At 38.9% G+C, this 27716-nt stretch overlaps 1 protein-coding gene across 14 annotated transcripts; it reads right to left on the bottom strand.

Moving 5' to 3' along the window:
- Positions 1 to 1605: 1605 nt before the first annotated feature.
- On the bottom strand, positions 1606 to 23016 carry AFM (afamin). Of its 14 annotated transcripts, none has more exons than XR_014812696.1 (16): positions 22897 to 23016; positions 20668 to 20716; positions 20225 to 20391; positions 19311 to 19522; positions 18364 to 18496; positions 17684 to 17781; positions 16751 to 16880; positions 13759 to 13973; positions 12418 to 12461; positions 10388 to 10520; positions 7997 to 8094; positions 6565 to 6697; positions 5443 to 5666; positions 4522 to 4654; positions 2670 to 2731; positions 1606 to 1769 (listed from the first exon to the last, which is right to left on the bottom strand). XR_014812696.1 is itself a non-coding variant. In XM_084972462.1 (15 exons), exons 2-14 carry the CDS (start codon positions 20678 to 20680, stop codon positions 2696 to 2698), a joined length of 1725 nt encoding a protein of 574 aa, XP_084828588.1. In that variant the 5' UTR covers positions 20681 to 20716; positions 22897 to 23016; the 3' UTR covers positions 1606 to 1769; positions 2670 to 2695. The 14 variants fall into 14 exon arrangements, 9 of the variants coding, with proteins under 9 accessions (XP_084828588.1, XP_003357020.2, XP_084828591.1 ...); XR_014812694.1 differs by having other exon boundaries at positions 20225 to 20357; XR_014812695.1 differs by lacking the exon at positions 6565 to 6697 and having other exon boundaries at positions 20225 to 20357.
- Positions 23017 to 27716: the final 4700 nt, after the last annotated feature.

The following is a 27716-nucleotide window of genomic DNA, read 5'->3' as shown; positions in this document are numbered from 1 at the left end:
TTGCATAAACCATTCCTCTCCCTCCTCCTCTCATCACACTGGTTACCTGCTTTTTCTCAGTGTGTCCTCTGGCACATCAGTAGAGAGAGTTGTATGGCAGTTTCCTCTGTCTGTGATAACAGAGTTTTGTGATGGCAGAGGTTCCTGGTTTCTGGTTTCATATCTCCTGCTCTTAGCATAGCCCTGGACACAGAGCAGAATCCACTATGAGGTACAAAAATGAATTAGTAAGCTTTGTTCCGTTTCACTTCTGTTTGCTAAACGTACTATTCATTATTTAAGCAAAATTTTCTTCCTTGTTATCCTCATTAATAAATAAGAGTGTTTGGAAAAATGATAAAAGGAAAGAGAAACAGCTTCTTGAATTAAGCGTCTGCTGGTTATTATCTTGAGCAGTGTATAGAGTAATGCATTTCTCTATAGCCTTTGCAACTTGGGGATTATTCTCCCACCCTACACCAGGAGTAGATGTCTTAGATTGCAGGGAACTTGTGTCTGAGGCCATAGAGCAGGTCAGTGGCAGGGGAAATATCAAGGCCCTCCTCCTCTCCCACTCACATCTTCAGCTTAGATTGAGGGACGTGCCATTAGCACCCACGACAGGGGCTTTTTCCCATCCTGCACCTATGACATCCTATGCGATTGCCAGCTTACTGTCCTCCCCTGCCCAACAGGATGTAAGAACCATGTCTAATTGGCTCATGTTTGTATCCACAATGTCCAATGCACGGTAGGGTCTATAATTTTTGTTGAATAAACGCATGAGAATGCTCATGAGAATTCTTTTAGGTGATTCTCTAAAAGTTAAACCAAAAGAACTCTGAATATTTTCATGTATTGTCTATTAGATAGCAATCATCTTTTATTTCAGACACTGAAATACGAAAATCCTTAAAAGTTGAGAGAACAGCCAGGATCATCAGGCCATGAGCCCATGATCAACCTTCAATTCCTGGCCTCCCAGTTCCTACCACTCCCTTTCCTTAGCTGTCACTGCCAAGCACTTACAGCTCCAATGTAACGGCAATTTGAGCGTAGAATGGAGAGAGAAAAGAGCCACTGTCATGGATGTCTTGGGTGTTTTCCCCGCCTCTGAGGAGCAGGTTTTACAAGGCACATGCAACATGGCCATACTTAGGAGGAAGTGTGTATGATGGCTAAGAATATTGTTCTGGAATTAGAGGGTTCACATTCAAGCCTTGGTTCTGCCAATTACTAGCCCTATGACACTGAACAGATTAGTTCACTTATTTCCCCAACCTCGGGTTCCCTGTTTATACAAGGAGAATAAAAATGTTTACTTCATTGAGTTGTTAGGATTAAATAAGATAATGTCTTAGAAGTACCTACGACAATGTTTGTGCACTGAAAATATTCGATGCCAGCTAGAAATAGTAGTAATAGAGGGCATGGTACATGTCCACAACTCCCCATTTTCACCCCAGTAGCAGCAAGAACAGATTCTGCGCACATAATTGGAGTTTCCATGTCCTGTCATTCATAAGAAAGCCTATCTTCCACATGCCCTTGAGCCAAAGATGCTGATGGAATGAATGACTCTTGATTGTTTAACGTGGTTATCAAATTGACACAGGACAATCAGTCTTTGAGAAATAACTTTATAATGCTGTTGTTTATTGCTTGCTGCGATAACATGATTTCAGATGAAGTTTACAGAAGAATCTTTCTACTGTGTTCTTCTCAGAAAATGAAATTCACCACAGGACAAATAGGAAGCAGGTAAGTTGGTCTTCTTTTTTCTCAGGAACCTGGAAAGAAAAAACAGTATTTGTGCAGCAAAAGAATATGAAATGTTATAATTGATGATGGAAAGTCATGTATATAAAAAACTGTTAGTGGTAACTATATTTAGCCTTTGTAGATCCAGACCCACTTTCTGTGGTGGTCCAGGTCTCTCTTCCCCAACATTACACAAGGTTGCCATATCTATTCAACATTTGTTCCTCAAGTTTGTGAATGAGTCTTACATAAACTTCAGGGGAGAGGGCATCTTCTATATATCTTTTCAAAATCATAAACTTCGCTTTTCCTTCATGTAAATGCTGTGGCAAGGCTCTTAGGACAGGTTTCCTGAGGCCTGTCTGCCCGTCCCAGTCCCCTTCTCTCCCTGTCAGGGTTCAGAGATTCAGTGGCTTCTCCTCTCTGGTCCAGACACCTGAACACAACAGCAGAAAGGCAGAGGAGTAGCTGCATCTGGCTATTCAGAAAACTGCTGGAACAGTAAGAGAAGTGATATCACAAATTCAGTGCTGCTGGGAGTCCCCGCTGTGGTGCAGTGGGTTAAGAATCCGACAGCAACAGCTTGGGTCACTGTGGAGGCACAGGTTCAATTCCTCAGCCTGGTACAGTGGGTTAAAGGATCCAGCATTGCTACAGCTGTGGTGTGGGTTGTAGCTGCGGCTTGGATTCAATCCCTGGCCCAGGAACTTCCATATTCCAGAGATGCAGCCATAAAAAAAGGAAAGAAAAAAATGCAGGAGTGCCATCTCGTAAGGAAAATAAACAAAACCAGTAGTCCTGGGGTCTATTGGGTAGAAGACATGTTGGATGAGTCAGAAATGGACACTGAAGCATGAAAGGGGGGAAAACCGGGATGACCAAATAAGCTACCAATACATTCAGCCTTTGATTGAGATAGACGGTTTTACCTTTGGGGGGTTTTACTTGATGCTTTTCAAGCAGCCTGACTTTTGGCTGCCAATTTTGGACCCTAAGAGAGAAAAAGAAAAGAAATAAAAACACATAGGAAGATTTTTGAGGAACCTCCATACTGTTTTCCACAGTGACTGCACCAATTTACATTCCCACCAACAGTTCCCAAAAACTAAAACGGAATTACCTTAAGACCCAGGAATTCCACTCCTGGATGTATATCCAAAAAAAAAAGCAAAAACACTCATTTGAAAAGACATATGCACCCTAATGTTCACAGCAGCATTGTTTATAATAGCCAAGATATGGAAGCAGCCTAAGTGTCCATCAACAGTTACACACGCGTGCACACACACACACACACACACACACACTAGAGTATTATTCAGGTATTAAATGGAATGAAATTTTGCCATTTGCAGCAACCTGGATGGACTTGGAGGACATTACGCTTAGTAAAATAAATCAGAAAACAAAGACACATACTGTATGAAATCACATATATGTGAAATCTAAAAAACACAACAAACTGGTGAATATAACAAAAAAGAAGTCGACTCACAGACATAGAGAACAAATGAGTGGTTACCAGTGGGGAGAGGGAAGAGAGTGAGAGGCACAAGCATTTGGGTTTAAACAAGCTAAGGATAGATGGTACAACACAAGGCATGTAGCCCATATTTTATAATAACTGTAAGTGGAGGAAACCTTCAAAAATTTTGAATCACTATATTAAACACCTGTAACTGATATAATATTGCACATCAACTATACTTCAATTTAAAAAATAGAAAAATTTTAGACATGATTATATTTAGAGAAGCACGTTGTCTTACGTTGGGTAAAGTTAAACCACTCTCACGTGGTACAGGAGACAATGAACATGTTCTTCCAATGAACCTGGAAACTAATACCCCCAGCCTCTTACAAACTGTCAGGGAATTTGTCCCCCCCTTTACATGGTCTCAACTCGCACACTCACCTGGGGAAATGCTGGATGTTGATTAATACCCTCGAATTAAATTAAGTGTTAATTTTTTAAATAAAACATAGTTTGTAACAAAAAATAATTCATACTGACTAAGCACTGACTCAGAAAAACAGGGCTCTCAACCAAAAAGAAAACTCTGTGTGTGTGTGTGTGTGTGTGTGTGTGTGTGTGTGTACGAAGTACATGTGTGTGCACCAGTTGTGAGCCTGGAGGGGAGTGGGTGTTGCAAGGATAGAAAGAGAGAGAAAAGTACTTCGGAGGAGCCACCCACTGGGGCTGACACGAGGTACCTGAGGCTCCTGGCAGCTGGCAGCCTCCATCCCTGGAATGAGAACCAGCAGGGGACATACCCCCTCGCTTTGCCACCCTTGGCTCCCACCTCCTCCCTTCACGCACAGGTATTCTCTACTGGGGGATGTTGGGACGAGACCCAGAAATGTGACAGAGCCACCCACTGAAAGATGTCCCTTCCTAAGTCCTTCCTGCTTCCCCTCCCTTTGAGATTAATATGATTTCCTTCACAGTTCAGTTTAACGATTAAGAAATTGGGTGGTGTGCTAAAGGATCAGAGCTACCATCCTGCATTACAGAAGATGAATGGCAGTTCAGATTAAATGACACGACCCAGACTGCTGGCCTTAGAACCTGTGATTTCTGCCTTCTTTTCTTAGACCCTGTCGTCACCAAGTGCCAAACCCTATCAGACACTCATCTGCATACTAGTTGCGTAGTGACTGTGACCTCAAACCTTGGCCTGGGACACACTGTAGGGAGGAAGCAGTGTCCTACAGGAGTTGTGTTTTCTTTTGTTTGACCAGGAATACCAGCTGGATTGGGGGCAAAATAGCTAGAAGTACCTCTTCCTCGAAGCAGGCTTCAGGCCCTTCGGCTTGGCAGCACTTCACCACCACATTAGTGAACTCGATCAGTGATGACCGGAGCGCCTCCTCTGTTAGTTCAGGCTTCAGTTTCACTAAGTTGACGAGAAACCTGTGACCCACAGATGCCAAACAGAAAGAATTAATGATTTCTGTCTGGAGCCCCCTTCTCTAACAAGCTTGCTATAGAATCATGTGTTGGGAATCTCCATCTGGGTGAATGTAAAAAGCTAAAATAGGTCCCTTTTCAAAGGATGTCCTAAAACTTTTCTGTTAAGTGTACAGGATGGATTCCATGATAACATTCTTTGGAGGGGGATGCCATCATGGGCCAAACTGTATAAAATATGGGACAGACAGTAAGTCTTCATTACATACAATATCGTAGGATATGTGACTACATTTGAACTTTCCAGAATGTTCATTTCCGAAAAACTACCATCTCCCTGCTTCCTCAGGAACTAAATGCTGTTTTCACTCCACTTGATGCAGGCATTGCCTAAGTGCAAATAAATAAATAAATAAAGCTCTGATTCCTTGGCATTTATAGCATTGCCTGAGAAAACAAAAGAATTCTTGTCCCTTTTGCACCTCTCATCTCCTCAAGCATCAAGAGATATTGTTAGAGCAAACATCTTTGACCTTCTCTCAAGAAAATCTGATTTGTTTTGCCCCTCCTCTGAGCCTCTTGTGGCTGCCCCAACCCACCTTTCCAAATCACAGTATTTTGGAGACTCCAAGCCTCTAGCAATTAACTTATAATTGGAGAGACTGGACAAACTGACAGAAGGAACAGGATTATAACACCAACATCACATATCCTTTAATAGAAACCTTCTCATGAATACCTGCTGTGTCTTCAGGTTGAAGAAGAAGATGACTAGAAGAGATTGTGTGTACCTGTCTTTCTTTCTCTGGAGCTCCTCGTTATGAGCCTGACACAAGTCTGGGGGGAAGGTAAATAATCCTTGAGAGGGAGGTAGAGGCACATATGTCTTATCGGCTTCCAAGCCTTCAAAGCAGGACCTTCTGAAGGCAAAGTTTGTTTTACAGCAGTGGTCCACAGTGGGGTTGATGCTTCGATTTTTATTTATTCCACATAGCTCTCCAAGAACTAAATCCATCTGGACCAAAGAAAGATGCAATGGAGTTTTGAAATACAGTTAGATGCATATTTAGAGCATTCTAAAATCATTGTCAACTTTACACAGAAAACCCAAGCACTTATAACATGACACTAAATACAAAGAAAAGTAAAGGCTGGGGCCTAAATGGCATTATATCCAAATGTGAGCCAAAGCACTTTAAAAGACTGTAGATTAACTATTGTTAACATATGTGTGTGTGTGTGTGTGTGTGTGTGTGTGTGTGTGTGTGTGTGTGTGTGTGTGTGTGTGTGATTGTGAGCAGAGAGCTGCAAATGCCCAACTGAAAGTGGCAGCAGGATATGGTGGCCCTTAGACTTCTCCTCCTGGGACACCCCACATGCTCTCTGCCCCAGCCCCAGAGAGATGCACCCAGCCCAGACTGGGCTGGAAGCAGCAATTCTCTTACTGAGTTGGCAAGAAGGAGAATTTGTTAACATTACTTAAAATTATGAAGTTTAAAAAAAAAAAGGAAGTTCCTTTGTGGCACAGTGTGTTAAGGATCCAGCAGTGTCTTGGCAATGGCTTGCATCACTGGTGCAGGAACTTCTGCATGCCACGGGTGTGGCCCAAAAAAAACTATGAAATTTTCTGAAACTACACCTCAAATCCCAGGAATTTGCGGTAATGAATGATTTCTAATATAAATAAGATGTAAGAAGGGTGATTTGGAGAATCCCAAGAAGACAGTGAAGACATTCTCTTTCACTTTTCAAGATTTTGACACAGTCAGACCAGAAATAACAATCTTTCCTAACGATCTTGTAAACAATAAAGAGAGGAAGATGGATGTCACTATCAATCAGTGCATGCAGACATGCTTTTTTTTTTTTTCTTTCTTTTTGGGGTATAGTCAAGTCCATGGGCCAAGGCTCACCAAATTATCAACGCAGGCAAACTCTTCACTCAGTGTACAGCAGGTGGCCAAAGCAATCATCATTTCCTTGCCGAGAAAAGTCAGTTCGTCCGTGGAGAGCTGAGGGGCTATCTTTGTGAGCCTGGCGAGGTAGCTGAAAGAATATTTGTCTGTTTGATTCTGAAGAAAAGCAGATGCATGCTTTCCCTGGTCCAACTCCTTGACACTTCCACTCTGCAAGGCTAGGGACGACCAACGCTAAGGACAACGTGAACCTCAGTTCTCTGCTAAAATGGCAGAGAATGATCTCTTTGCTCCCTATTTGCCTGCCTCCTGCCTCCTAAATTTCTGTATTTTGCCTTCCTTCTAATTTCGTGACAATCTCAGAAACCCAGATTTGCCATCCTGTTTTACCTCCGAGTATAGGAGCTTCTTGGGAGCAAATATCTTGGCTAGTAAGTAACATCCTGCTTGAAATCCCTTGTATACTGAATAAATATTTTAAAGGGAAAATTTAATAGATGCAATACATGTTGGAAAGGGATAATTTCAGGTGAAGCAAACAAAGATCTTTAATGGACTGGGTTTGACTTAGCTAAGCCAGACTGCAGAAATAGTGAAATCATATTGCTTAAACTGTGTTTTTTGTTGTTTTTTTTTAAATGGCTTCACCCGTGGCATATGGAGGTTCCCAGGCGAGGGGTCCAATCCGAGCTGTAGCCACTGGCCTACACCACAGCCACAGTTAACACCAGATCTGAGCCGAGTCTGTGACCTACACCACAGCTCATGGCAACACTGGATCCTTAACCCACTGAGTGAGGCCAGGGATTGAACCCGCATCTTCATAGATTCTAGTTGGGTTCATACCGATGCACCACAGGAACTCTTTTTTTTTTTTTTTTTTTTTTTTTTTTCCTTTTGGCTACACCCATGGCATAGTTCCCAGGCCAGCAATTAAACCTGTGCCATAGCAGCAACCCAAGCCACTGTAGTGACAAACCAGATCCTTAACACACTGAGCCACAAGATAACTCCCTAGAAAAAAATCTTTAAATTCAATTAGATGTGCTTAAATCCTGGGAAATCCATCCTTTCCTTAGGAAATTGTAATAACCTAAAGTTTGTTTCATTCCACCCTCCCACCCCTGCAAATTCCTGAAATGGGGAAAAATCCAGAAATTTTGGGTTGGGAGTGAGAAAGGGGAGTCCAAACAAAAATGAAAGCATTAGAGAACCAATTTGCCCAGGATCCTGTATTTCTTCAATTTTTAGCCTCATTCCTGGTAGGTAAAGACTTAATATGATAGCTCAAAGCACATTCTTGACTTCATGTTTTTACTCTTTCCTGGAGTTTACGAATGTGCCATAACTAAGAGATTGAATTAAATTTTTGACACTTCTTTACTTTATCCTGGTGATGAGTGTTAACCTGCTTGTACTAACAACTTACTGGTATTTCAAGTCATCCTTCCCCAAATTCTGAAAATGTTCACATTCCCGTTGTACTATCTTGAGGCTTTTCTCAGTTGTCTCATTGAATTTCTTTTCCTGAAAATACAAACAATCCCATTTATGAACATTTTAATCTAAAATTTAATCATAAGCTTCACGTCCACTTGCATAATTGCTTTTTTTATTTATATATTATTTTCAAACTGTCACTCCCATCCATTGCTCCCTAAATTGAAGGTTTTTTTTAATATAAGTATATAAGAATTTGAACTTTTCCAGTTAAAATTATCAAGATATGGTTTTTGCTAAAATTTGAAAGTTCAAATTTTTTATCATCATTATCTTGTCCAATTTATGGAGCTTTCCAGTCTACAAAGTAGAATTCACATCTGATGTTGACAATGATCAGTTTGATGCTCACTTTGAAGCAGCCAGAGCAGTTATCTGGCCTTATGAAGTCAAGTGACTTGCTTAGAATCACCAAGCCAGTAAGTATTGCTACAGAATCAAATATTCTTGACCACATGTATCTTTTTTATACCTTCTTTTTCATGATTTAGAATTGGAACTTTAAACCTCCAGTAATTATCTTCAAATATTTAACAAATTCTCATGTGGCATAATTGGACACCTACTGAGTGGCCAACAGGGAGGAAACTACACACCAGCGGATGGATACTTAGGATGATTGTGTCTCCATATAATAAAAAGAATTTTCTAGCATTATGATTCATTTAGCCATCAGGAACAGACCTCCTTAAGGACAGTGGTAGAACTGAACTGAAACAAGTCTTCTTGCTTCTTGCTCAAACATGAGTGGGTGTAAATTGGCTTTGCTGGCAAGATGGAGGTAACTTTTTAAGTAAAGTGAAAACAACACATAGCAAATGAATGAGAAACAAATCAGAAATGTTAAGTAATTAATTTCTATAATGCACAAAAAGTGCAAATAAATTGATATTCAAACATACTAATTTCAACAAGACAGGTAAAAGACATGAAAAGATTCTTCGCAGGAAATTTATAATTACAGTAGCTAAAATCATAAGAGAAGGACTTCATTAAAAATTAATTAAATTCTTAAAACATGGGCACTATTTTTTACACATAAATATAGTAAAGTTGATTTCCACGTGCAGTGTGTGTTAAGAGGGTGCTCAAGCACGGCTCAGGTCCTGCGTTGCTGGTAAAAATTTTCAAGATAGGAACTTAGCTTTTGTATCAAATGTTTTCCTTTAAATCTATATATTTTGATCTAATAATTTTCTCGCTGAGAGTCTATTTTAAGAAATTAATGATAGGGAGTTCCCTGGTGTCTAGTGGCTAAGATTCGGCACTTTCACTCCTGTGGCCCAGGTTCAAACCGTGGTCTGGGAACTGAGATACTACATCAAACTGCTGCCCACCACAGCCAAAAAAAAAAAAAAAAAGTAACCATAAATGTTAATAAAAAAATGGAATGAGAAACTTATGGTCACATATAAAATTTTTAAAAACCTAAATAAGTGTCCAAAATGTCCACCATACAGTAAGAGAGCAGCTACATAATTTATTATAATGAGATACTATTATTTAAAATAAAGTACATTTTGAAGTATGTTTAATAACATAAATGATTTTTATGATACTAAATAGAAAATATCCAAAAATCTTAAGAAAATATTATTTGAATCTTATTTTCAAACATACATACAGATAGATATGCATATATGCATAGAAAAGATTAAAGAAATTAATTATAACTATTTCTTGGTGACAGAATCAGAAAAGTTCTTTTCTTTATAATTTTTGGTACTTTCTAATCATCTTTAATAATCATTTATTATTTTTACAATCATAAAAAAATCCAAAATGGCTCAAAAAATACAGAGTATATAAATAAAAATATAAATGTTTAGGGAGTTCCACCGTGGATCAGCGGTTAATGAACTTGACTAGCACTTGAGGACGCAGGTTCGATCCCTGGCCTTGATCAGTGGGTTAAGGATCCCGCATTGCCTGAGCTGTGGTGTAGGTTGCAGACATGACTTAGATCCTGCGTTGCTGTGGCGTAGGCGTAGGCCAGGGGCTGCAGCTCTGATTTCACCCCCTACCCTGGGAACTTCCATATGCTGCAGGTGTGGCCCTAAAAAGACAAAAAAAAAAAAAAATTAATGTTTAATGGGAAGAATTTTTGCATCAACACACATGATTTGGAGTTTAAAACATTATGTTTAACCCAAACTGAGTGTGGCAGTCTTCGGAGTGATCAGCTTATATTGAATTTAAGGTAGACTCTGATTGGTTAATAGCATTTTCCACCCTCTGCAGGAGAAGAAAACTTTGATAGTTTGTAAGTGTTTGTTGTTTTGTTCTGTTTAATTCTCTGAGCCCACAGGAGGGAACTTACTGCATCTTTGTAACAGTCTGGAGGGGTCTGCGAGTTGCAGCACTCTCTCAGGAGATCTTCGTATACTCCAGCAATTCTTAATAGCTCTGGTGTGGATAGTTCTGGATGTCTCCTTGAGTATTCATAAAGAAACCTATGACGTGTAAAATATTTCATGTATTAGAACTTAGAGAAAGAGCAAAACCCAAATCCTATTATCTTTTAGTCTAGTCAGATCTTCTAATACCAAGTCTGTTTTCAGATGCTAAGTTCCTCCTTTGGCTTGGTCTAGGACCGATTTAACAGGATATTTTGACCACAGGAGGTCATTTTACAAAGCTTCCCTTCCATATTATGTCTTAAACTACCAACGCTTTTACTTGCAGGGATAGAATGGTTAGTGGTATTTAAAGTTAATTATTAGAATGATTTAATCATGAAGCATCAGAAATAGTAGAGCATGCCACCAATACTTCAGAAAACACACAACAAGTATAATTCTGTTGGAAAATGCATTTAGATCTCCGTCTTGAGATGGTAGGAATATGGCTTTCTCCCGACTCCGGGTGCCGCCTTGGGGCAAAATTGTGGAGCAAACTATGTTCATTCCTTCATCCTGTTACTTGCCAAACAAATATGGAAGTCATCACCCCTGCAGCTCTAAATTACTAGTGGCAGTTTCCATGGCCTCCGTGAGGGTATAGGTGGGTGTGATTTGAGGAGAAAGTGGAAAAGGAGAGGGAAGAGGCTAACACTTATTAAGCCCTTAGTAGGTGCAAGGCACTGGCTCAAGCTTTGGCCACAGAAGCCTTCCTAGCTTTTATAAACACCTTCTTGTTTAACTTCATCTAATCCCCAAAGTACTATTAACTTCATCTAGTCCCTAAGATAAGCACTACTTTAAAGCTATGGAAACTAAGTCTCAGACCAGCTAAGCATCTTGCTTTTAATGAAAAGTATGAAATTTGAACCTAAGTCCCATAGGATGCCGACTTCATTCTTTTTCAAACCAACCTGACTCTCTTATCAAGAGAGAGGTGGTTTCTTTAACTACCTTGACCATGCTGTTCACAATCTTCATGAGGTGTCTTCTCTCTTCATTCAAAATAAGTAAAAAATGGTTTGTTTTGTGAGAGCAACACTTCATAAAAATTTTCAAGATTAAGGGATTTTTTTCATCTCTTTTTGTTTTGCAGGCTTTGATTTTTTTTTTTTTTTTTCTGACATTATCTCTCCTGCTTCTCTGCCTGCCTTTTCAGTCCTGCTAGTGAGATAGGACTAGATTCCCATACCGAAAAGCAGTGGTGTTGAACCTTCAGAGAATCAAGGTCTCCCCTTAAAATCTCACGTAAGCCTAGAAGCCTGCCTCCCCTGGCAGATCCACTGAGGTCTTGCCTCAAATGTTTGCTTCCAGAAAAACCACCTTAAACTGCTTCTAGCTCAGCCTGTTCATTGTTGCCCTATCCTTCCCCACACTTCAAACTCTGTCTTGTTGTAATAGTGATGATGATGATGGAGATGATGAAGATGAGGATGTGGATGAAAACTGCTTCCGTTTAGCCGAGCACATGTCAGATACAAGTGAAATGCTTACATCTATCCTTTAGTTTAATTTGACTTAGCATCCATGAGAAGCCACAGAGCACAGTGGTGATACAAGCTGGAATCTGTAGCCACACTGTTGCATTTGAATCCTGGTTCCACCACATATTAGTCGTGTGACTTTGGAGCAAGTTACTTAACCTCTGTGTCTGCTTCCTTGCCTATAAAATGAAGATAATAAAAGTATTCTCACCTCAAAAGGTCGCTCTGAAAGTTAAATTCCTAATAGATGAGAAGCACTTAAAATTTGGTAAGTATTCAATAAACTGTCTCTTGTATTCAGACCTCCTTCCAGAACTCCGGGTTCATACGTGAAATTATCACGGGACGTTCCCAACTAGTTACCTTACAGGCACCTCAAGGTCAGTGGGGCCAGATTCAAATATACCCTATTTCCCACAAAACCTTCCCCCATATGTCCCATCTCATTGAATCTGAAAACTACTTACCAACCACCTAAGCCTCAAACTGGGATTCATTCCAGATGAAGTTTCTAAAAAACAAAAGTGATTTTGTCCTTCCTTATTCTTCAATGAAAACCCTTCAGTGGCATCTCGTTACTAAACAAGCCTGCGTGATCTGACCCCATCTACCTCTCACCAGTCTCGTCTCTCACTGCAGAATCTCTGCGCACAACCACACATACACCAAGTGGTTTTATCCTTCTGCCCATGTCTACCCCTCTGTCTAGATTATCAAATGTTCTTCAAGTACTTCCTCCCCATCAAGCCTTTCCAGGGTCCCCAGGGCCTCTCTCCTCTGTCCCTGCAATACCTATCATCTAGTGCTATCAGAAATTAAAGAATATTTCTGGAGTTCCCCTTGTGGTTCAGTGGTAATGAACCCAACTAGTATCCATGAGGACGTAGGTTCAATCCCTGGCCTCGTTCAGTGGGTTAAGGATCTGGTATTGCCGTGAGTCTTGGTGTAGGTCACAGATGCAGCTCAGATCCCGCATTGCTGTGCCTGTGGTGTAGGCTGGCAGCTGCAGCTCAGATTCAACTCCTAGCCTGGGAACTTCCATATGCCACAGGTGTGGCCCTAAAAAAAAAGAAAAAGAAATTAAAGACTATTTCTTACATATTTATTTATAAGGCTATCTCTTCCCCCATCATACTTCCTATTGATGAAAGCTTGTTGGGAACAAAAACCCTGTCTAACCTAGTCAAGTCCCTGGATTATATTCCATCACCAACAAATTTTGAATGAATAAATATTCTTACATGAATTTTTGTATGATTACTTAAAGTACAGAGAGGTTAATTTGTCCCAGGGACTCAACCAGGACTCAACTCTACTTCTTTGGGCTCCAAATCCACTAGTCCTTCCCTAAACAGCTGCGAGGTGGCAGAGCACGGCAGTTAAGCCTGCAACTTCTTGGACCAGACCTCCTGGGGTCAAATCTTACTCTGAAGTATTTTAGCTATGAATCTTGAACAAGTTACTTAACTTCTGTGTACCTCAGTTTGCTCATCTGAAAATTGGGAGAAATCAGTCATACTTATTTTACAAGACTCTTGTGAGAATTAAAACAGATAATCCATATAAAGTACTTAGCCCATTGTCTGGCACATATCAAGAACTCAATAAATGTTAGCCATCACTATCATAACACAGTTGCATTTTCTTAAAATCATGTAAAAAGACTATGCTCTATAGCCATGACTTTTTAAATTATGTGATACCCAATGATTTAAATGGCTCCTATTTCTTCTCCCCAATTTAAATCAACATAGGGCAAATCATAATTCTCTGTTTGCCTTATAAATGTCAATATAGAGTTATGTTACTCGGCCAGGAAGGTCTCTGGGTCAGCATCTCGTTCCTCACACACATTTTCACTTTCAGTAAACTTTGCTTCTCTTGGAGACAAGTCATTTGGTCTGTCATCTTTATTTGAGTAAATTATGCACTCGCCACGCTGTGGTATCTTCTTTTCACAGCACTCCTTGATTTTGCTGGAGATGGAATCTTGTTTTGAACAAATATGGCTCATAACCTTGCTCTGTACCAAATAAGAATGAGAAATAACTTTATTTTCATAATCTTTTCAGGGCTGGATTTTCCTTCAAAAATGGAATGCCAAATCAATCATACACATAACATCGGGAATTGTTTCATATTTAAATTTGGTATTGATTTAATATATTTCACATAAATGTAAATTTTATTTCTCAGGATTTTAGATGGTATAATTAGGAAAAAATGGACACATAAATTCACATTCATTATGAATCCCTAATCTTTTAAATACATTACCCCTACTCCATTGACAACACTGAAAGTTTAAAGTAAAATCTTCTCCTTCTTCTTCCTTTTTTTTGTGTGTGTGTGTGGGGGGGGGCACTACACTTGCAGCATTTGGAAGTTCCCAGGCTAGGGATCAAATCAGAGCTGCGCTGCCAGCCTACACCACAGCCACAGCAATGCAGGATCCAAGCCATGTCTGCAACCTACACCACAGCTCACAACAACGCCAGATTCTTAACCCACTGAGTCAGGCCAGGGATCGAACCTGCGTCCTCATGGCTACTAGTCAATTTTGTTACCAGTGAGCCACAATAGGAACTCCCATTTTAAATTCTAAATGATGTTTCTTTCCCGTAAGAACTCACCTATACTTCAGTGAGGGCCACTAACAACATATTACTGTAATATCTATAATTCTAGACTTCTCTCATGACCTGAAACTACATTGCCAAGCATATAGTAGAAATTCAATAACTATTTGATAAGTGAATGAAAGAATGATGAACCAATGAACCACTACAGCAAATACCAGATGAAGATTTCTCAAACATTAGAAACTACTCTACTCATTGTTGTCATTTTCCTAAGGATATTATTAATTTGAAGCTGTTCAAATTATCAAATAATGTATAAAATAGAAAACCTTATTCTCACTCCTCTCCCAAGTCTTCCCCCGAATTCTAACCTTTATACAAGTTATGAGAATTAGGGAGACGGTGAAGTTATCTTCTTTACTCATTAGCTGGGTAATTTTAAAAAGCGGATCTCGCCCTAGTCCCTTCTCCAGACTCTCCAGAATGAACCGGCACATTGGTGCTACCCTTTGTTTCAGCTCCCCATGAACTATGTTGAGTTCCATCAAAGCAGAGGCTATTCCAGACCCCTCTGACTTTGCTCAAGGTGTTCCTCCTGCCTAGAATATTCTGGGGAACCCTGAGGGTGAGGAATGAGATGGAGCTCTAGGTTGAGGTTAGAAATGGGATGGAGATTGGCATCATGTTTCCAACAGACCACAGAGAACCAGGGAGCCAGTCTTTGCAAACGTACACATCTCACCTAAGGCCATCATCATGCTGGCAACACATCTCTTCTTGTCTGAAAATTCACTTCTGTTGTGAATGACCTACAATTCAGTTCTTCTTGTTTCTCCATAAAGGCATTGAAGAAAAGGATATTAAAAATATATAACATGAGTAGTTCCCGTTGTGGCTCAGTGGGTTAAGAACTCAACATCATGTCCGTGAGGGTGTGGATTCAACCCATGGCCTCGCTCAGTGGGTTAAGGATTCACTGTTGCCACAAGCTGTGGCGTTGGTTGCTGATAGGGCTCAGATCTGAAGTTGCCGTGGCTGCAGCTCTGATCTGACTCCTAGTGTGAGAACTTCCATATGCCACAGCTGTGGCTGTAAAAAGAAAACAATAATAATAATAATATGATCAGGTCCAAACTTCATAGAAAAGTGTGTTATTATGTCCTAAATCAGTACATTATATTTAATATTATACAATCAACACCCCCATAAACAATCAAACAATACAAAAGTAAACAGCAAGTGAGATTGCTTTTCATTGGAATATAGTTAAGGACAAAATAATTCTTGGGAACATCTGCTGTCCACTACTTGAGATAAAATTTATGTATCTTCATATTCTAAAATTCAAGTTATCCAATTAACAGACTGTTTCACTGTGAATTTAAAACAGTAAAACAAATTAAAAGTCACTAAGAAAAAGCCTAATTTTAACTAAGAAGTTGGGATATTTTTAATGAAACTGTTACATTTGTGCAGATGAACTTCAACTACATTAGCAAAATATTTACTAGTATACACCCTTAGAGAATCACTTTAAAGACTAGAGTAAAACATTTTAAATGAACACATCCACTTATTTGGAAAGGCCTGAAGAAACCCAGAGAAAGTAACACCTAAAAACATAAAGACAACAAACTGATTCCTGAGCTTTATTGTTAATGTCTAATATCTGTAAAAGAGGATTTGCCATATTAAAGTAAACTTTAATCTGACCTAAATGAATGCTCACGAATTCTAAATTCTTGGAGTTTGTGTCATGTGCATTTAGCCATGTAAATTAGATTCTACTGAGTAAGCCAAAAACAATCTCATGTATAAAAAACTCCAAAGCTTTATTTGGATTTATTTGTTAATGTTTTATTTTTTTATTTTATTTAAGTTATTTAACAATTTATTTTTATTGAAGTATAGTTGATTTACAGTGTTGTGTTAGTTTCAGGTGTACAGCAAAGTGATTCAGGTGTGTGTGGGTGTGTGTGTATATATATATTCTTTTTCAAATTTTTTCCATTATAGGTTAATACAAGACACTGAATATAGCTCCTTGTGCTATTTGGGAAGTCCTTATTGTTTATTTATTTTATATATAGTAGTGTATATCCATTAATCCCAAACAATTTATTAACATTTTATGTGGTAAGTAGCCACACACTAGGGCAACTTCAAAATAAAAAAATGGCTGCCCCCAAATTTTTACTTGGTTTTATAGAATATTTACCCTGCCACGGATGCAATGCACAACATCCCCTCCACAACATCCGTCATATTTGGAAGAAATATCTTCTAGGAGAGAGGTAAGTTGCTTAAATTCAATCTTGGGGAATTTTTGACTAAGTACAGCAATGTTTCTGGAAATAGAATTGATAAATCACTAAAAAAAACAACTGGAACAGCAAGTAAGACATGAAGGATCTTTGCTAATACACTATAAATAACTGCAGAAAGAGTTGGTACTTTTTTTTTTTTTTTAACCAATGGCTTTACCAAATAGCTGTTTATATATTGCATGGCCCGCATGATCATTTTGAAAATACTAGGCTGACATTTTGAGTCCTGCATCAGGACTGGGAGAAAAAAAAAAAAAAGGCCTGAGAGATGTACCCTCTTTCATAATTTTTATAGCAAAACACATCTTTTAAGGACCACAATTTCTTGTTGTGAGCCCATGGCAGACACAGATAATCTAACACAGAAGCCTTCCTGCTGATCTATTTGAAATCCCAGAATTTTTCACATGACATTACACTAGCACCATGGCTAGGTGGCTAGGGCAAGCACATAAGATAAAATTTATCCCTAGAAGGTAAGTCTCCTGGTCATTAAGGTCAAAGACGGATAGATAAGTCATGTCTAAAGTACTTGGAGGTTTTAAAACCCTGGTTGGAAACTCTCAGACCCATTCAGATTCCCAACTAACCCAAAAAATGTCTCAGAAGTAGCCCCCTTTCTTCTGGGATCTCCCCATTTTACAGGTTTTCTCTCATTCTGACCTAATGTCCTGGTTCTGAGGAATCCACACAGACTGAGACTCACCTCAAAAACCCCTGCGGGACTGGGAAGAGTATAAATTAAAAGTCATCACTGATTTAACAAAAATGGGACACAGATGAGAAAATACAAGCAGGAACAAGACGCATATTATAAAACTCACATAGATTGTAAGATTTGTGGTCCAAATTTCAGAAGTGCCCCACAGACATTTTTTTGGTAAGAAGACAATGCTTTTAAATATTGTATGAAAGGTTCTGCCTGAAGGACAAAGAGAAAATTCTGTTGATGCAAGAGCAAAAGCCTGCTATTCTCTTCTGTCTTAACCACATGTCGACCAAACATTTCCTATGTTTGCTTAGAAAGAGGAAATCTAGGGTTTTTTTTTTTTTAATCTCAGGAAGCATATATATCAAAACAACCATCAATTTGTGGCGTGTTACAAAGGTGGAGTCTTCAGTGGGAAGGTGAGTGATGCAGTGTGCTGGGAGAGTGTCCCTCTCTTCTGGGATAATGACATCTTATGGGTAGCCAGAAGAGGACTTGTCCCAGGTAGAAGATAAAATGTCATTTTTACCTGGTTATCTACACACTAGCACTTCCTTCCAACTTACAAGAAAGACAAAGCCAGAGGAGAGACCCTAGACATAGGCAATTGTTTTATCAAGGGTCTCAGGTAATAAGAAATTTAGATCCATAGCAGGTGACCATTGGGTTGAAAAAGCACAGAAAGTGGCAAGAGGACAAAGGGTAACCAACTCTTCTGCTATAATTTCTTTTTAAGCAAAGAGCACTGTTTGGGGTGACTCCTTATCCTTTTCATGAAATTAATGTAATACCCACCTTTGATCGAAAGCAATTAGCTTTTTCTTGTTCTTCACAACATGTTTCAGCCATCTCCTCAAAACGAGCAGCAACAGTTAGTAGTGTAGGGGCAAAAACAAAGGGGTTCCTTCTGGAAACCTCATAGATATAACTATAAAAGAAAAAAAAGAAGGAGGGAAAGAGAAAAAAACAGGAAAGGAATGAAGAAATAGTAGACAAGGGAAGGGAAAGAGAAGACTTTTTTAAAACAAGACAAGAAGGTCAAGTCATGAAAGTAAAGGTAAGAGGTAGAAGGATTTCCCCTTTCATTCTAGAAGGCGTCCATAGAAGGCAGCATTATCCACTCTCCAAAAAAAAAGTTATCATTGAAGTTCCCAACTTCCAAATATGAATGATGATTGCAGTTCTAATCATAAACACTGGACTATGGCTATTCTCTGTCCTTTCCTAGGATGACAGAGGGTTAGCTGCCTTCCCTTCCATGTTCAAAGAACAGCTATCTATCCACCCTCTGTTCGAGATTCAGAGATCATAATCACTTATGTTCAAATATGCTTTGTGACTTAAGCTTTCCAGGAAAAAAAAAAAAGTCTCTGCTTCTGCAACTATTGCACTATTGAAAACAGATTCTTGCTAAACACGCATTGATTGAATGTTTGCCCTTGGTGACAGCTGCGCCTGCCCTTTTGAAAGACTCTGTTATTTCCTATAGTAGCAGCTTGATGCCATGCACGCACTTCAGTTCTGAGGCTTATCCCATTACAAAATACACATTATTAATGAAAGGAAAGCAGGTTTCATATCTTGTTCATGTTTATATCCTCAACACTGACCAGAGACTGACAAAAAATGAGTGTTGAACAAACTAATTGATCAACGAACCCAGCTATGTTCCTTTGGAGTAGATATTGGATTTAGCCTTAGAGTAATTCCTCAGATCATTTTTCTGCTGAAATTAAACTTACTTATTTAGAAAGGATTCTTTGTTAGTTTTATAAGTCTGGCATTTCTCTTCAGGATCCAGAGTAGGAAGAGGAGGCAGAAATCCTACTTCAGCTTTCTTATTATGGAGGAAACAGAGTCTTCTTTCAAAGTCAACTTTATGGCAGCAGTGTGAAAAATTATACTTTTGCGGCAGCCCCTCCATAGCACATATATTTTCCAGTAAAACATCATTCTGGTAGAAAAGTAAAAGACACTTTTTATTCATTGTAACATGTTCAACCTTCTGAGATGACACAATGGAGAAAATGAGTGGTGAGTGTCACCCTTTGGGAAAGCGGTTCCAATTTTCCCAATATGACCAGCAGAGCATCTTGACCCACACTCATGACAAACAACCCACACTTTGGAAAGCTTTCTTTCTCCTATCTTGAGGCCCCTTAACCTCTTCCTATTTCTTTACTGCCTATATTTCTCTTCCATAATGGCTTTTTTCTTCTCTCCCAAGTGACAGGGTTTGATTGTACTATGTCAGCAAAATCTTTAGTGGTAATGTTTAGTAATAGTACTCTAGAGATGTAGATGGTGACTCTGCTGGGGTGAGACCAAGAAAAGGGGGTGTGACAGTAGAGTAGCTATTGAGAGAGGCCAGTAAGGAGGCTACCTCTACTTCCATGTGCTTTGCCAGCCTCTTGGCTGCCTTCCTGCCTGTACACTATGGCACGGACTGCGAGGTCATAGCCAAGTCCTCCTGCACATAGGAATACAGAGTTGCATCTCACCTACAAAAGTGCCTTATCCTAAATATTGAAATAAGGTGTAATGAAAATGAGAGGCATAGAGCATCTCTTTTTTTAATATATATTTCCAAGTCAAAAACTCTCTCGGTGTTGAGAAATAAGCTTGTTTGTTTAAGACATGCAAACAATTTACTTACAGCTAATTTTGAACACTCTGGGAGTGTCATGTCAGCCAAGCATCTATCTCTGTATTCTTTCATGGCTTTGACCAACATTTCTACTTCTTCAAAGGATGCCTCCTGAATATATTGAGCAAATGCAATGATGGTGCTGCAACAGTCCACACAGAGTACACAATGATGACCTGCAGAATTTCCATTTGTGTTCAACCAAAAAACTCATAGGAACACACACTTGCTGACTAACCTCAGGAAATTTTCAAAGTACAAAAGCTACAAGTTTTATAACTTCTTGACAATTCAACTGTCTCATCTGAATTTTATGATTAATGCTGTATTTACTTTTTTAATATGGCTTATATTTAATTAAATTACTTTTGAGAGCATTAAGGTTTCTGGAAGATATCAGATAAGCTCATAATAAACACTCTTCTCATGAAAACAAGTTTAGAGAAACTCACATATATACAACATTATCTTCTATAAATTTCTTGGTGATACGGACATCATCTGAAAAGCAAAGATACTTAGGTTATTATAAGTCCTGGTATTTTAACACTTTCCCAATAAATAACTCTGTTATTTATTTAAATTTATAAATTATAAAATAGGAAAAACTGATGGTAGAAAATAATTTGGCATATTGAACATGAAGGAGAGAAGTCCTATGAACAAAATGTTAGCTCTTAATCAGAGTTGATCATGTGATTTGTTAAGTCAAATTGCCTTGAATGAATTTCAAGCTGACCAGACTTTAGATTTGCTATTGATGGTTCTCCAGCCACAGACATCAAACACAAGCACCATTTCCATGCTAAATATCAAGTATGACTAGAAAAGTAATATGAAGTTTCACTGTTATATGATATAATGCTACAATGGTGCCCAAGAAGAGATGCTATAACATGCTGGTGATAGTATGGATTACAGTGCTAGCCAGACACAGATATTTAGGTTATATCTGAACTAGTCTAAAATTATTGATTCCCTCCCAAGTAGCATATATTAATCAGAGCACTTTCATATTTGTTCACATAGACTACTTTCATTGAGTTCTCTCACTTTGGCAAAGTATTGCGCTGGATACTACGAGGCAATCAGTGATGACTAAAACACCTCCTCTGGACCTAGGGGTCCCAAGTCCTCTCATAGTACAGATGACTCATGTACATGACTGTAATCCAATGTGGCATGTACATGACATTCCAAAGTAATGTGACAGGAATGCTTTAGAATTTGGGGGGGAAGAACCCAAAAAGGATTATAGGAGGAGGGGAATAGGAATTGAGTCTGAAAAAAATGTACAAGATCTCAACTACCTGAGAAGTAAGGAAGCTCATCTCTCTGTGTGGAGACAGTGATGTGAGTAAAAGCACACAGGTAAGAAACCTTGGCTGTATTTGGGGGAAGTCAAATAATGCACTTTGAGGAGAAAGTGAGTCATAAAGAATAATGGAATAATGGATGGAACAATGGAATCTAAGATAGAAGGAAACTCGGTCCAGATTATGTGGGTCTTTCATACAAAGCTGAGGTGTTTGAGCTTTAATTGGAAACCATGAAGAGGCACTGACAATGTTTATGTAGGATGGTAATATCATCCTTTCTATATGCTAAGAAATACCAGCCAGGTATTGGTCTGTCTGACCTCCCACAGTGCCTGACAAATAGGAAGTAACAAGAACTATTTATTAAATAAATGGATTCCTATATGAATGGATGGGTAGAAAAAGGCAAGAAGCCCATTGGGAGACTTTTGCAATTATTCTATTGGAAAATCAGTAGAACATGAATCTTGGAAATGCAAAGGAAAACATGGATGCAAAAATATTGGGGACAAAAATCAGCAGGATTTTTTATCAAGTTGTTACAAGGGGCAAAGGAGAAGGAAAACTCCAGAACTACTATCCTTCTTCAAGCCCTGTGACTGGGCTCATTACTAGGCACTGTGTGAGTGTGGGTGGGGGAGTGTTGGGGGGATATCCAGTTAATACACAATCTCCTTCAGGACCACTGCAACACTGATAGCACCTTGGTGCAAGTTACAAAAACGTGTGCCTTTCAAGCCAGACGGTATTACAAAAAGACACCTCTGAACAGTTCCCCATTTGAATCAAAGAAATACAAAAGTCACCCCTTCCTCCAGGCTGACACGGCTTCATCCTGGCTTGGGGAGATTGACAAACTGTGTGGTTGGAAGAAGTAGGGTCCCCTATACTCTAAAGGTGTTTTCCAACTGGTCGGGAGATATATTGAACCACCAAAAGTTCCAGAAAAATCCTAAGTCCTGTCTCATGTTCCACTGTTACAACACACTAATATTTTGCAAGAAATACTAATATTTTCAAATCCAAATTCTATTTCTCAGCAACTTTTTTATACTACCATAAGGCTGGTGACCATCTCCTGGGCAAGATAACTGTTTCTGTCTACAGATAGGGTAATATGATCACCAAAATACAACATCTGGGAAAGTTAGTTCAGGATATCTGGTCAGTATATATATATATATATATATATATATATATATATATATATATATATATGTATATATATGTATATATATATATATAAACTAGGGAGAGGGAGAAAAAAGCAAGTGAAAAATTAAACTGAAAGAAAATAAGGTTAAAAATAGAAATTATCCTAACTTAGTCATTCTTTAGCTGATATACAAGTAAATTTCTTACCTATATCTTGAGGCTTTGTGGGCAGGGTTAGGGATTCAGTCAAAAAGAAAAAGAAAATAACAAAACCTGTAAGTTTTAACTGTTTCATTTTTTTAAGAAATCACATTCACAAAAGAAAGTAATGTGACTGAGGAAAATCAAGTTTTTATATTATTCTTTGACACTATTAGTAAAAAAGTAACTTGTTTAACCTATTTCTCATATACCTCATATTTGATTTTTATTTGATCAGTCTGCAGAATTTTTTGCTAATTATTAACTAGGAAAAAATTATCTCTGTGTTTCACTGGAAAAATCTATTGAGTTAGAAAAAAAGTCCACAGGTTAAGTATGCACACTACCTAGTCAAACAGACAAGCAAAAAAAAAAAAACTTGAACTATTGCAAATGCTAAAGGAAAAAGGACTATAATAAATAATTCACCAAAGACAGAACATAACTAAAAAGATTCTAAATTTCACTGGTAGCCAAAGGAAGTTAAATTTGAAATATATAATTTTTGTATATTTGATAGAATTGGAGAAAAATTAAGATCCAATTCTGATAAACATGTAGCAAATCAAGTACCCACAAAATCAAAGCTGCTAGAAAACAAGTTGCGTTTTTTCTTTTTTTGTATTTCAGGGCCGTTCCTGCAGCATGCGAAGTTTCCCAGACTAGGGGTCAAATCCAAGCTATAGCTGCCTGTCTACACCACAGCCACAGCAACATGGGATCTGAGCCCTGTCTGCGACTTACACCACAGCTCACGGCAATGCCAGATCCTTAACCCACTGAGTGAGGCCAGGGATTGAACCCTCATCCTCATGGATACTAGTCAGGTTCATTAACCACTGAGCCATGACAGAAACTCAATAAGTTGGGTTTTAAACACTTCTCTACTGTAAGAATCCTGGGCTTCTTGCAGAAATGAATTGTTCCAGGGCTGGACCGTGAAAAGTATAAAATGAGCTGAGAACATTATGCCAGAAACTAAGAAAGTGCTCAGAAACTAATGGGGGAGTGTCAAAAGAAGATAGAGGACAATGGGACAATTGACAGTAAAACAAATAATGACAGGAAGGAACTATAACTCATTAAATTGGAGGGGGGAATTCATCAATATACACCAATACAAAACTTAAAATAAAGTTAATGGAAGGAAAAGTTCTTCCCTACTTAAGGAAGCCAACTAAAAAATATATATAATCATTTGTAACTCATAGTTACAAGTGATTTAAGCCAGTTTCATGAATGGATGCTAAAGTCACTGGTAAGAAATCATCAGGCAAAGGCATATTTACAGTTTAAAAGTATCACTCCATAGATTACTTATTAATTACAAAGGGAAAAAGACATGCCATGAGCTGTGGTGTAGGTCGAAGAGGCCGCTCGGATCCCTTGTTGCTGAAGCTATGGCTGTGGTGTAGGACGGCATCTACAGCTCTGATTCAACCCCTAGCCTGGGAAACCTCCATATGCTGCAGGTGCAGCCCTAAAAAGACAAAAAAAAAAAAAGAAGAAGAAGAAGAAATGCAAGTGAAGTGGGGGAAATTTTCCTAACAACAATGCAAAATTTAGGAGCAGTAATAAGTTAAACTATACACACACAAAATTTTAAGACTTTAACACGGAAGAATACTATAGGCAGAGTCAAAAATACAGATGAAAAACTGAGAAAAAAATACCTATGATCCATATCAGAATATACAAACAGCTCCTGGTCTTTTTATTCCTACAATCTGACAGAAAAAAAAAAGGAAAATGATTTAATCAGTACACAAAAAGAAAAAACATAAGAAGGGCCTTAAACCTAAAAAAAATGCTTGTAACAAGAGAAATGCACATCTAAACAACACCACAACACAATTTTTCACCTAACTGGAAAAAATCTAAAAGTTTGACAATATACTTGAGGATAAAACTGTGGGAAAAGGAGTTCCCGTCGTAGCTCAGAGATTAATGAACCCAGCTAGTATCCATGAGTATGTAGGTTCAATCCCTGGCCTCGCTCAGTGGATTAAGGATCCAGCATTGCCGTGAGCTGTGGTGTAGGCTCAGATCCCATGTTGCTGTGGCTGTGGTGTAAACCAGCAGCTGCAGTTCCGATTAGACCCCCTAGCCTGGGAACCTCCATATGCTGCAGGTGAGACACTCAAAGGACAAAAAAAGGAAAGCGGCGAAATAGGTCCTCTTGTCCACTGCTGGTGGGAATGCAAGATGATGGTGCAACATCCATGGGGGAAAATTTGGCAATATCTAAAAAATATGTGTTTTGTCCTGTGAGAGAAATTTCTAAGACCTATGCTAAAAATACACTATTACTAAATGACTATTCATTGTGGCATTACTTGCAATAACAAAGGATTGGAAGTGATCCAAATGTCAACAGGTCAATTAATGAACTGTAGCATAATTGCACCAAGATTACATATTTTCTTTTTTGGCTTCCCCCAGCATATGGAGTTCCCTAACCAACGATCAGATCTGAGGGGCAGTTGTGACCTATGCACAGCTGCAGCAACACCAGAGCTTTTTTTCTTCTTTTTAGGGCTGCACCTGTGGCATATGAAGTTCCCAGGCTATGGGTTGAATTGGAGCTGCACCTGCCAGCCTACCCACAGCCATAGCAATGCTGGATCCGAGCTGTGTCTGCACCGCAGCTTGCAGCAACACCAGATCCTTAACCCACTGAGCGAGGCCAGGGATCAAGCCTGCATCCTCATGGATACTAGTCGGGTTCTTAACCTGCTAAGCCACAACAGGAACTCCCACTGTGTGGAGCAAGAATGGAACTTGCATCCTGGCACTGCAGAGACACCACTGATGCCCTTGCACCACAGCGGGAACTCCCAAGATTACATTTTTAAGTGAAAAAAAGGTATAGAACAATTTATGTAATATGCAACCCCTTGTGTAAAAACAGTAGAATGGTGCACTAAGAACATATTTATATACCTATTTGCTTAGATGTTAAAAATAAAGAGAACGGGTAAACCAAGAATGGAGAAAAGCTGTCATCTGTAGGAAAAAGGAGAACATGGTAGAAAGAATAGCGTTTGAGTCAGTCAGGCTGCTATAGCAAACTGTCTTTAGTGGGGGGCTTATCAACAAAAATTCATTTCTATCAGTTTGGGAGGCCGGGAGGCTGAGATTTGGGAGCCGGGTCTGGTGAGGCTCTCTTCTGGGTTGCAGACTGCCAGCTTCCAGTTATGTCAGCACATGGCAGAAAGAGGGTATCAGGGTAACGCTGGCCTCAGAGAATGAACTGGAAAATAGTCCCTTCTCTTCAGTTTTTGGGAAGAGTTTGTGTAAAATCAGTGTTATTTCTTCCTTAAATGTTTAGTAGAATTCATGAGTGAAGCCTGGAGTTTTCTTTAGGGGAACGATCTTCACTAAATTTTCCATTTCTTTAATAGTTGTAGAAATAATCAAATCATCTATTTTTTCTTGAGTGAGCTTTGGTGTTTTGTGCCTTTCAAGGCATTTGCCCATTTCATCTAAGTTGTAAAATTTACTGGCAAAATAGTTTTCAAAATATTTGCTTGTCACATTGATATCTAAGATGATGTCACTTCTCTCATTCCTGATATGAGCAATTTGGGTTTTTCTCTTTTTTTCCTGAAAAATCCATCTAGAAGTTTAGCAGTAGCATTGATCTTCCTAAAGAACCAGCATTTGTTTTCACTGATTTTTATCTATGTTTTTTTCTATTTTCTATATTATTAATTTCTGCTTTGATCTCTTGTTAGTTCCTTTCTTCAACTTGCTTTGTTTTCATTTGCTCTTTTATTCTAGCTTCTTAAGGTGGAAGCTGAGTTCACTTGTTTGAGAGCTTCCTTCTTTTCTATATGTTAACCAAGGCAAACAGAGTGCTATAAATTATAAAACAGAGTGCCTTTAGAGCTATACATTTTCTTTATTATTTTAATGGTAGCCCACAAACTCTGCTATATTGTGTTTTCAATTTCATTCAATTTAAAGTATTTTTAAATATCCTTTTTATTTCTCCTTTGATTCATGAGTCCTTAGAAGTGTATTTAGTTCATGAACACTGGGGATTTCCAGATATCTGACTGTTATATATATTACCAATTTAATTTTATACCATCAAGCCTTTCTCTGGACTCTTCCTTAACTCTTTGAAAGCAGCATCATTGGGAACAGAGTTCTCAGATGGTAATCCACCAGTCCTGGGGAGGTGGCATATGACAAGTGGAGGTTCAAAGAGTAATTTTTAAGAGTGGCTGGTCTATATTCACCTGCTTTCAACAGTTTGTCAGCCCAGCAGGAGTTTGGTCCGATCCCAATATTATCCTGAAGACACCAGGCTTTGGGGGTTTTGTAGACATAATTAATTTAAGGATATTGAGATGAAGATTATCCAGATGGGCCCTTAATCCAATGACACATAGATTTAATCCAATGACCAGGGGTGACTGAGACCAAGAAGAGGGAGGAGAAGGTGCAGACACACACACAGAAGACGATGTGAAGATGGAAGCAGAGACTGGAGAGAAGACTCTCCAAGCCTAGGAGTGCTGGAGCAGCCACCAGAAGCTGGAAGAGGCTGGGGATGGACTCTCTGCTCCAGCCCCTGTGGAAGCATGATAGATTTCAGACCTCTGGCCTTAAGCACTGTGGGAGAGAGAAAACTGTTGTTCTAAGCCACCAAGTTTGCCATAGTTTGTTATAGTAACCACAAGACACCTGCACATTCTCATTTCACACGCACACCAAACTTTGAGACTTTAACCTCCTCAATGGTTTCATATGTTCTTTTTTTTTAATATTTTTTTTTTATTTTCCCACTGTACAGCAAGGGGGTCAGGTTATCCTTA

This window comes from Sus scrofa, chromosome 8 (assembly GCF_054392235.1).
Source record: "Sus scrofa isolate SSC_HxYL_T2T_F1_AM1 chromosome 8, Sscrofa_HxYL_maternal_Yorkshire_Landrace_v2.0, whole genome shotgun sequence".
Taxonomy (NCBI): domain Eukaryota; kingdom Metazoa; phylum Chordata; class Mammalia; order Artiodactyla; family Suidae; genus Sus; species Sus scrofa.
This window is presented reverse-complemented; position numbering and strand designations above follow the sequence as displayed.